Source organism: Nerophis lumbriciformis, linkage group LG23 (genome assembly GCF_033978685.3).
Source record: "Nerophis lumbriciformis linkage group LG23, RoL_Nlum_v2.1, whole genome shotgun sequence".
Classification (NCBI taxonomy): Eukaryota; Metazoa; Chordata; class Actinopteri; order Syngnathiformes; family Syngnathidae; genus Nerophis; species Nerophis lumbriciformis.
Genome location: NC_084570.2, coordinates 38,623,789 through 38,635,496, shown reverse-complemented (window position 1 = coordinate 38,635,496; position 11,708 = coordinate 38,623,789). Strand labels below are relative to the sequence as shown.

The window sequence follows — 11,708 nt, the reverse complement described above, 5'->3', positions numbered from 1 at the left end:
TCCGGTTTTCCTGGAAATTCAAACTCTTCAACATTTAAACCATTCCAACATTGCAACTGTTCTTACATTCATACTATATTCTGTCAGCATTTCACTATTGGAGCATTCACACGCTATTCTAGTTCTTAATACACTCAACAAACAAGACAGAACGAGCGGAATCAACTCTGGAAAAGTTTTTCTTTTCCTTTCGGCGTCATGCTAGTCCACGTTGCTGTGGCGCGTGAAGACAGACAAGAGCCAAAACAATAATGATTGACATTTTATTGGCGGGAAGGAAGAGAGGAACATGGAGTTAGTCAAGTTCAGGTCATGCCTGGGAACATTTGGCAGGTTTGTGGCGCTTCAGTAGTCGACATAAATAAGGAACACACCCTTGTCCTGATTGATCATTATTCTGACTTATTATGCATGGCGGCTTCTTAAGGCAATTCTTTCCTGTTCGCCGGCACATGCAGAGGAAAAAAGACTTCCATGATAATTATGATGATTAATATGATGAGTGTGTGCTAGAACAGACCAGTGTATATTCATTTCAAACAACATCAACCTCCACACATGACACCAACATTCACAATGTACAAAAAAACAACAAGGTGATAACATATCAACAGAATATATTGCCAAAGATTTCATATCAAAAGAAGTCATCAATCACAGCTTATTATTATTATTATTATTATTATCAGCAACTGCATGGCCGAATGCTTCCAGAGTCATGCGCTACTTATTTACTATCTTTTGTTAGTATTTTCTTCTTGTTATGGCTTGAAAAAAGGCTCACAGTCTCTCTTAGCAGCCAGGAATGTGGAATATAGCTTTATGCATATTTCCAGAGGGGAAAACAACTGCAAATTAGGCCTTTTTTTGTGTGTGTGTTTCTTCACATTGATGAGTCACTGTTGCCAGGCAGGATAGAGTCATTCTCTCCTTTGCGAGGGCGCCCGACTGTTTACACCCACAAAAATAATCATAGTAAAGTCACTAACTGGAAATAAAATCAGACAAAAACATGTTTTTTGAAGGGTGTCGTGTGGTTAAAAGAAAATAAATGCAGAATCGCATGCATTATTATTATGATTATTGTTTTTATAATTAGTAGTGATCATGAGTTCTGTAAAGGTGTCATTTATAAACTTTTTAATTATTTAAAATGTTTGATTAATGTTTAGGATTCATGTCAGAGAAGAAAATACAGAACAATAATAATAATAAAGTGACTCGCTGGAAATAAAATCAGACAAAAACATGTTTTTTGAAGGGTTTCGCGTGGTTTTAAAATACAATTAAAAAGCAGAATTGCATCATTATTATTAAATACTTTTTATTATTAGTGGTCATTTATTAACTTTATAATTATTTAAAATATTTTCTTAATGTTTTGGATTCGTGTCACAGAGGGAAATACAGAACAATAATAATAATAATAATAAAGTGACTAACTGGAAACAAAATCAGACAAAACATGTTTTTGAAGGGTTTCGCCTGGTTCTAAAATACAATTAAAAAAGCAGAATTGCATCATTATTATAAAATAATATTTATTATTAATGGTCATTTATAAACAATATAATTATTTAAATTATTTGCTTAATGTTTTGGATTCGTGTCAGAGAGGGAAATACAGAACAATAATAATAAAAATAATAATAATAATAAAGTGACTAACTGGAAATAAAATCAGACAAAAACATGTTTTTTGTAGGGTTTTGCGTGGTTTTAAAATAAAATAAAAAAGCAGAATTACATGCATTATTATTATTTTTATTATTAGTGGTCATTAATAAACTTTATAAGTATTTAAAATATTTAATTAATGTTTTGGATTATGTCAGAGAGGGAAATACAGAATAATAATAATAATAATAATAATAATAATAAAGTGACTAAATGTAAAAAAAAAATCAGACAAAACATGTTTTATGAAGGGTTTCGCGTGGTTTTAAAATACAATTAAAAAAGCAGAATTGCATCATTAATATTAAATAATTTTATTATTAGTGGTCATTTATAAACTTTATAATTATTTAAAATATTTTCTTAATGTTTTGGATTCGTGTCAGAGAGGGAAATACAGAACAATAATAATAATTAAAAAAAAAAAAATAATAAAGTGACTAACTGGAAATAAAATCAGACAAAAACATGTTTTTTCAAGGGTTTTGCGTGGTTTTGCAATAAAATTAAAAAAGCAGAATTGCATGCATTATTATTATTTTTATTATTAGTGGTCATTTATAAACTTTATAATTATTTAGAATATTCGATGAATATTTAGGATTTATGTCAAAGAGGAAAATACAGCTTTAATATATTTTTTACATATTTTTTCTGGCTCTATGAGATGAAAAACAACAGAAGTGATTATTACTTTTAATGTTATTTTCACATGAGCGAATGGTGGAATGTAGTGTTTTATTTTGAAAATAAATGCTGTGTTGCACTTATTATTGGATGTTTGAAAAATGATATGGCACCGTGATTGAAGTAATTAAAAAAAAAAAGAATTCAAGTCGTTATTTTGGGATTGAAAAAGAACAAAAGGATTTGAAAAGGGGAAGAGCGTGACAACGGAGCTGCGGATCAAAAGAAAAACAAATATATAAAAAGCCATGAAAAGTATACAAAAATAGAAAATAATTACAGCAGGTGCTATGGAGGGCGTGAAGAAGGGTTTTCCTGTATTTATTCCTTATTTGTCATCCTCATTTGGCTGCGGGACATTGCAATATTTGGGGGCTGTTCAGGGCGTCCTCCACCAGGTGAAGCTCCACGCCGTCCACCACCACGTCCTTGATGCAGCCCACCAGGCCCGTGCTGTAGGCCTTGGGCAGCCGGCGAGCCACCGCCGCTTCCTCCAGGCCGCCTGCAAGTCAGCCACATGGTTTCAATCAGAAGGCGTCCGGAGTAAGAACAGGACAGACCAAAGTACGAGTCCGGCAAAGGAGAACTTCCCGTGAGAAGCTCCTGCTTTTTAGCCAGAAGCCTGAAGAAGATGTTTCTCAACATGACTATGACCCAAAACTTATGAGCTCAGCCAGGTTGGTTCATCCTGATCACGACCGTTGTGCCCTTGGGCAAGGCAGGACCTGGCCAAGATGCTGACCTATGACCCGCAGCCCCAAATTTCTTCGCATTTGTGACAAAGCGTCTTGGAACATGATCTTTTTTTTTTTTTTTAATCCATGGAGAGAGCGCAAACTTTTGAGTTGCCAAGTGACAGCCTCAAAGTGTAGACTGTTTCCCCTTGTTAGAAAATACAAAACATCTTGCAAGATATTCTTTCAAAATCCACAGCGGGAGCTGCAACATTTGAGTTGCTGAGCGACAGCCTCAAAGTGTAGAGTGTTTGCAGTCAGAAAATATAAAAGATTTTAGAACATGTTCTTTTAAAAAAAAGGATGCTAGGAACTGGTACTTTTGAGTTGCCGAGCGACAGCCTCAAAGTGTAGAGTGTTTGCCCTCGTTAGAAAATACAAAAAAATATTGGAAGTTGTTCTTTAAAAAAAAAATCGATGGCAGGAGCAGGTACTTTTGAGTTGCCAAGCGACAGACTGAAAAGTGAGTCTTTGTGAGGATTTGGAGAGCATCTGCACTTGGGACAAAATTACAAAAAAAATTTGGGGGGAGAATATTATTTTAAAATATCAATGGTAGGAAAGACAAACCTTTAAATTGGCGAGGGACAGCCTCAAAGTGTTGAGCATATAGATAGTGTCTGCACTTGTGACAAAATGAAAGATCTTGGAGAATATTTAAATGCATGTATATACGTACATATATGTATATATATGTATTGTGGGAGCTGAACCCTTTGAATTGCCGACCATTAGCCTCAAAGTGTTGAGTGTTTGCCCTCGTTAGAACATACAAAACATCTTGCAAGATATTCTTTCAAAAGCCACGGCGAGAGCTGCGACATTTGAGTTGCTGAACGACAGCCTCAAAGTGTAAAGTGTTTGCTGTCAAAAAAATACCAAAATATTTTAGAACATGTTCTTTAAAAAAAAATCGATGGTAGGAGCTGGTACTTTTGAGTTGCCGAGCAACAGCCTCAAAGTGTAGAGTGTTTGCCCTCGTTAAAAAATACAAAAGATATTGGAAGTTGTTCTTTTAAAAAAAGAAATCGATGGCAGGAGCAGGTGCTTTTGAGTTGCCAAGCGACAGACTCAAAAGTGAGTCTTTGTGAGGATTTAGAGAGCATCTGCACTTAACACAAAATTTAAAAACATTTTGGGGGGGAGAATATTCTCTTAAAATATCAATGGTAGGAAAGACAAACCTTTAAATTGGCGAGGGACAGCCTCGAAGTGTTGAGGATATAGAGAGTGTCTGCACTTGTGACGAAATGAAAGATCTTGGAGAATATTGAAATGTACGTATATATATGTGTTGTGGGAGCTGAACCCTTTGAATTGCCAAGCAATCGCCTCAAAGTGTTGAGTGTTTCCCCTCGTTAGAACAAACAAAAAATCTTGGAAGATGTTCTTTCAAAATCTTTTTGAGTTGCCAAGCGACAACCTCAAACTGTAGAGTGTTTTCAGTCAGAAAATACCAAAGGTTTTTGGAATATTATCTTGAAAATAAAAATAGAAATCAATGGCAGGAGCTGGTACTTTTGAGTTGCCAAGCGACCGCCTCAAAGTGTTGAGGATTTAGAGAGTATCTGCATTTGCGACGAAATAGAAAAGATCTTGGAGAATATTTAAAAAGCGTATGGTGGGAGCCGAACCCTTTGAATTGCCGAGCGACAGCCTCAAAGTGTTGAGGGTTTGCAGTCGTTGGAAAATACAAAAGATCTTGGAAGGTGTTCTTTTAGAAAAAATCGATGGCAGGAGCAGGTACTTTTGAGTTTTTGAGTACATATATATATATATAAGCGTGTGTACTCACCTAACCACAAAGCTCCATCAGTGTCCAGCTGCGTGGCGGCGAGAGGGGATGATCCCGTCACGGCGGCCTCGTTTCCCACCTGTAGCGATCCGTCCCGTAGTGCTCTGTGGAGGACATGTTTGTTGTTTACACATCAGTCGCAAGCAAACACACCCACAACACCCGGGGCCTCATGTATTAAGAGTTGCTTGGGCCTCCCTCTAAAAATGGACGTAGGTTCAAATCCCCAAAAGTAGGTGGGCAAGAAGATGAAGAGAAACTCCTAGCACGTTTCGCAATCAAGGTGGAATTGACCGCAGGCCAAGCCCCCTTATAAATATGCAAATCATATCGAAAGTAGTTTTGTGCCCAATCACCCCTCAGTAGGATGGGTTTCTTCCTCAATGGTTCCAGCGAACTGTCTTTGTCATGTGGTCTCCGGGAACCGAACGCAGGCTGGATGGAAAATAAAATAAAGATAAAGTAGTGCTCACGACAACGATACGTCAAAGTTTAGAAGAAGTGGATTACCCCCGACAACAAACACTGTAGCCTGCTGACAGCCAGATTACACTTTGTCAAATCTTTGAAACATCAAAAAGGATACAATAGACTCTTTGATTACTCAATTGATTATGACAACACGGGAGAGCTGTGTCCTCCTGAATATGAATCCTTAACTACATTAGCCAAAAACGTGGATTTTTTGTCCTTGCAACACATTTTTCTTTTTATACAATAGTTTTTTTCAACACTGAATGTTTACAAAATTAATTTAAAAACCCTGTATTTTAAACAAACTGTTTTTTTTAAAAACAAACATTTTACTCGCAATTTCAGCATCATTTGAAAGAAAACAATCAGTGACGTAAATTTAGTGTCAAAAACAGCATTCGTAAAAACGACACAATTGAATATTAATTTGTGTTGTTATTATGACATATTATTCGACACTGAATTTTTTATTTTGTTTGACATCGAATGATGCTGATGTAATGTCGTCGGAAAAAAAGTGAGCAAAATGTGTGTTTAAAAATTCATTTTGTCAAAATACATTGTTTTAAAATTCAGTGTATAAAAGTTCAGTGCATAAATATTTGTTGTTTCACTTTTATTACATTAGAACTAAAGAAATTGTGATGAAAACATGTATTTCTACTTGCACTATGCCGTTACAAAACAGTAGTATTTCTGTAAAAATCAATTGAGAGTGTTGGCCTCTTCAATCCAGTTAACAGTGCACCATTGTCTCCACTGAGTTGCGTCATGTGCTCTCTCCCCCCTCCAGACTGAGCCTAATCCCTACCTCCCACCTTGTATTCAGCGTACCAAGAGGAGCCCACCACTCTTCCTTAGATACGTTGTGCTACGAAGGTGACTTCTGCCTTTTGAGACGCTTGAGCTTTCAAATCAATCTAAGAAAGATGATTTTGTTTGACCACTTGGTTAGAAAATTTCCAATACAAAATGGATCTGGTCTCAGAGGCAACCAATGAGGTGCTTTCGTCTTAAAATACATCATCAACTTATTAATAATAATGATTATTTATGAAATGTCCATTTCAAATGTTGCCATCTATTGCTTTTAAGTTGGGATCGATGCACTTCATGGAATCTTCTAGGCTAAAGTGCTGAGTCTGAAAGTAAGACTGAGGCATGAAGATGGCATCACCTGCTGGCTTTGATGCGCGTCCAGCGGTTGTTGTCCACGCGCACCGAGGAGCGCAGCACCACCGGCTTGGAGCCCAGGTCATAGGTCATCTGCACGCGGCCGTCCACGATGGCCAGCGCCAGGTAGTCGGAGCGCTCCACCGCCTTGCCGCTCCACAGCAGCAGGCCGTGTGTCGCCTCCGTACGCACGCTCAGCTCCAACTTGTTGACCAGCAGAGCTTTCTCACTGCGGGAAGAAGAAACAGAGCTGTAACGACAGTAATACATGTATTAACTACACTACCGTAATACATGGATTAACTACACTAATACGTGGATTAACTACACTAATACATGTATTAACTAAACTAATACATGTATTAACTACACCTAATACATGGATTAACTACACTAATACATGTATTAACTACAGTAATACATGGATTAACTACACTAATACATGGATTAACTCCAGTAATACATACATTAACTACACTAATACATGGATTAACTACCATAATATATGTATTATTTACAGTAATACATGTATTAACTACAGTAATACATGTATTATAGTAATACATGTATTAACTACACTAATACATGGATTAACTACAGTAATACATGTATTAACTACAGTAATACATGGATTAACTACACTAACACATGTATTAACTACACTAATACATGTATTAACTACACTAATACATGGATTAACTACACTAATACATGGATTAACTACACTAATACATGGATTAACTACACTAACACATGTATTAACTACACTAATACATGTATTAACTACACTAATACATGTATTAACTACAGTAACACATGTATTAACTACACTAATACATGTATTAACTACACTAATACATGGATTAACTATGCTAATACATGTACTAACTACAGTAATACATGTATTAACGACACTAATTCATGTATTAACTACACTAATACATGTATTAACTACAGTAATACATGTATTAACTACAGTAATACATGTATTAACTACACTAATACATGGATTAACTCCAGTAATACATACATTAACTACACTAATACATGGATTAACTACCATAATACATGTATTATTTACAGTAATACATGTATTAACTACAGTAATACATGTATTAACTACAGTAATACATGTATTATAGTAATACATGTATTAACTACACTAATACATGGATTAACTACAGTAACACATGTATTAACTACACTAATACATGTATTAACTACAGTAATACATGGATTAACTATACTAACACATGTATTAACTACACTAATACATGTATTAACTACACTAATACATGGATTAACTACACTAATACATGGATTAACTACACTAACACATGTATTAACTACACTAATACATGTATTAACTACAGTAACACATGTATTAACTACACTAATACATGTATTAACTACACTAATACATGGATTAACTATGCTAATACATGTACTAACTACAGTAATACATGTATTAACGACACTAATTCATGTATTAACTACACTAATACATGTATTAACTACAGTAATAAAGTTAAAGTTAAAGTTAAAGTACCAATGATTGTCACACACACACTAGGTGTGGCGAGATTATTCTCTGCATTTGACCCATCACCCTTGATCACCCCCTGGGAGGTGAGGGGAGCAGTGGGCAGCAGCGGTGGCTGCGCCCGGGAATCATTTTGGTGATGGATTAACTACAGTAATACATGTATCAACTACAGTAATACATGTATTAACAACAGTAATACATGTATTAATTAAAGTATTACATGAAATCTCATCCACCCCCGGGGCCTTGCCACCGAGGAGCTTTTTAACTACCTCAGTAACCTCAGCCCCAGAAATAGAAGGGTCCACCACAGATTCCCCAGGAACTGCTTCCTCATAGGAAGACGTGTTGGTGGGATTAAGGAGGTCTTCGAAGTATTCCCTCCACCGATCCACAACATCCGCAGTCGAGGTCAGCAGAACACCATCCTCACCGTACACGGTGTTGACAGTGCACTGCTTCCCCTTCCTGTGGCGGCGGATGATGGTCCAGAATCGCTTCGAAGCCGTCCGGAAGTCGTTTTCCATGGCTTCCCCGAAATCCTCCCATGTCCGAATTTTTGCCTCCGCGACCGCTGAAGCCGCACACCGCTTGTCCTGTCGGTACCTGTCCGCTGCCTACGGAGTCTTATGAGCCAAAAGAGCCCGATAGGACTCTTTCTTCAGCTTGACGGCATCCCTCAGCGCTGGTGTCCACCAACGGGTTCTAGGACTACCACCACGGCAGACACCAACCACCTTGCGGCCACAACTCCAATCGCCCGCCTCGACAATAGAGGTGCGGAACATGGTCCACTCGGACTCAATGTCCAGCACCTCCCTCGTGACATGTTCAAAGTTCTTCCGGAGGTGGGAATTGAAACTCTCTCTGACAGGAGACTCTGCTAGACGTTCCTAGCAGACCCTCACAATGCGTTGGGCCTGCCAGGTCTGTCCGGCATCCTCCCCCACCATCGCAGCCAACTCACCACCAGGTGGTGATCGGTAGAATGCTCCGCCCCTCTCTTCACCCGAGTGTCCAAAACATGAGGCCGCAAATCTGATGACACAACTACAAAGTCGATCATGTAACTGCGGCCTAGGGTGTCCTGGTGCCAAGTGCACATATGGACACCCTTATATTTGAACATGGTGTTTGTTATGGACAATCAGTGACGAGCACAAAAGTCCAATAACAAAACACCACTCGGGTTCAGATCCGGTCGGCCATTCATCCCAATCACGCCTCTCCAGGTTTCACTGTCGTTGACAACATGAGCGTTGAAGTCCCCAGTAGGACAAGGGAATCACCCAGGGGAACACTTTCCAATACTCCCTCGAGTGTATCCAAAAAGGGTAATCTGAACTGCTGTTAGGTGCGTAACCACAAACAACAGTCAGGACCCGTCCCCCCACCCAAAGCCGGAGGGAAGCTACCCTCTCGTCCACTGGGTTGAACTCCAACGTGCAGGCTCTGAGCCCGGGGGCAACAAGAATTGCCACCCCAGTCCGTCGCCTCTCACTGTGTGCAACGCCAGTGTGGAAAAGAGTCCAGCCCCTCTCAAGAGAACTGGTTCCAGAGCCCTTCCTGTGCACCGAAGTGAGTCCGACTATATCCAGCCGGAACTTCTCCACCTCGCGCACTAGCTCAGGCTCCTTCCCTCCCAGCGAGGTGACGTTACACATCCCAAGAGCTAGCTTATGTAACCGAGGATCGGACTGCCAAGCGTCCTGCCTTCGGCTTCCGCCCAGCTTACATTGCACCCGACCTCTATGGCCCCTCCCATGAGTGGTGAGCCCATTGGAGGGGGGACCCACATTGCCTCTTCGGGCTGTGCCCGGCCGGGCCCCATGGGGACAGGCCCGGCCACCAGGCGCTCGCCATCGTGCCCCAACTGCGGGCCTGGCTCCAGAGGGGGGCTCCGGTGACCCGCGTCCGGGCGAGGGAAAACTGAGTCTATATATATGTGTGTATATTATACATAGTGTACATGGTGCATATAGTGTACACAGTGTATATAGTGTACACAGTGTATATAGTGTACCTACCATTGGACGTGTTAGTCAAATGCTACGTTCATGCTAGCAATAGCAACACATTCCTCCAAGGACAGTTCAACACCAAGACAAGGCGAGGACACACAACACTACAAACACGTTTGACACAACACAACAACACACCAGACTACAAACAGAGAGGCTCATGGGACGTTTTGTGGATGCAGGAAGTAGTGTTGTGAAGAAGCAATGAAACAGTCGTGATAGTAGTAAATACAGGAAGTACTAGTGATAGTAGTAGATGCAGGAAGTTGTAGTGATAGTAGTAGATGTAGGAAGTAGTAGTGGTAGTAGTAGATGTAGGAAGTAGTAGTGATAGTAGTAGATGCAGGAAGTAGTAGTGATAGTAGTAGATGCAGGAAGTAGTAGTGGTAGTAGTAGATGTAGGAAGTAGTAGTGATAGTAGTAGATGCAGGAAGTAGTAGTGATAGTAGTAGATGCAGGAAGTAGTAGTGATAGTAGTAGATGCAGGAAGTAGTAGTGATAGTAGTAGATACAGGAAGTAGTAGTGATAGTAGTAGATGCAGGAAGTAGTAGTGATAGTAGTAGATGCAGGAAGTAGTAGTGATAGTAGTAGATACAGGAAGTAGTAGTGATAGTAGTAGATGCAGGAAGTAGTAGTAATAGTAGTAGATGCAGGAAGTTGTAGTGATAGTAGTAGATGTAGGAAGTAGTAGTGATAGTAGTAGATGCAGGAAGTAGTAGTGATACTAGTAGATGCAGGAAGTAGTAGTGATAGTAGTAGATGCAGGAAGTAGTAGTAATAGTAGTAGATGCAGGAAGTTGTAGTGATAGTAGTAGATGTAGGAAGTAGTAGTGATAGTAGTAGATGCAGGAAGTAGTAGTGATACTAGTAGATGCAGGAAGTAGTAGTGATAGTAGTAGATGCAGGAAGTAGTAGTGATAGTAGTAGGTACAGGAAGTAGTAGTGATAGTAGTAGATACAGGAAGTAGTAGTGATAGTAGTAGATTCAGGAAGTAGTAGTGATAGTAGTAGATGCAGGAAGTAGTAGTGATAGTAGTAGATACAGGAAGTAGTAGTGATAGTAGTAGATTCAGGAAGTAGTAGTGATACTAGTAGATGCAGGAAGTAGTAGTGATAGTAGTAGATGCAGGAAGTAGTAGTGATAGTAGTAGGTACAGGAAGTAGTAGTGATAGTAGTAGATACAGGAAGTAGTAGTGATAGTAGTAGATTCAGGAAGTAGTAGTGATAGTAGTAGATGCAGGAAGTAGTAGTGATAGTAGTAGGTACAGGAAGTAGTAGTGATAGTAGTAGATACAGGAAGTAGTAGTGATAGTAGTAGATTCAGGAAGTAGTAGTGATAGTAGTAGATACAGGAAGTAGTAGTGATAGTAGTAGATACAGGAAGTAGTAGTGATAGTAGTAGATTCAGGAAGTAGTAGTGATAGTAGTAGATGCAGGAAGTAGTAGTGATAGTAGTAGATACAGGAAGTAGTAGTGATAGTAGTAGATTCAGGAAGTAGTAGTGATACTAGTAGATGCAGGAAGTAGTAGTGATAGTAGTAGATGCAGGAAGTAGTAGTGATAGTAGTAGGTACAGGAAGTAGTAGTGATAGTAGTAGA

At 39.1% G+C, this 11,708-nt stretch overlaps 1 protein-coding gene across 7 annotated transcripts in view; it reads right to left on the bottom strand.

Moving 5' to 3' along the window:
* Nucleotides 1–249: 249 nt before the first annotated feature.
* The window catches only part of agrn (agrin), a 601,652-nt gene continuing 590,193 nt past the window's right edge, over nucleotides 250–11,708 (bottom strand). For all 7 annotated transcript variants that reach the window (XM_072915893.1, XM_072915897.1, XM_072915895.1 and 4 more), the window contains 3 exons: nucleotides 6,545–6,769; nucleotides 4,894–4,997; nucleotides 250–2,866 (listed from right to left, as the gene is read on the bottom strand). In XM_072915893.1, the coding sequence (XP_072771994.1) occupies nucleotides 2,706–2,866; nucleotides 4,894–4,997; nucleotides 6,545–6,769 (490 nt within the window). In that variant the 3' untranslated portion in view covers nucleotides 250–2,705. The remainder of the gene's footprint in view (nucleotides 2,867–4,893; nucleotides 4,998–6,544; nucleotides 6,770–11,708) is intronic.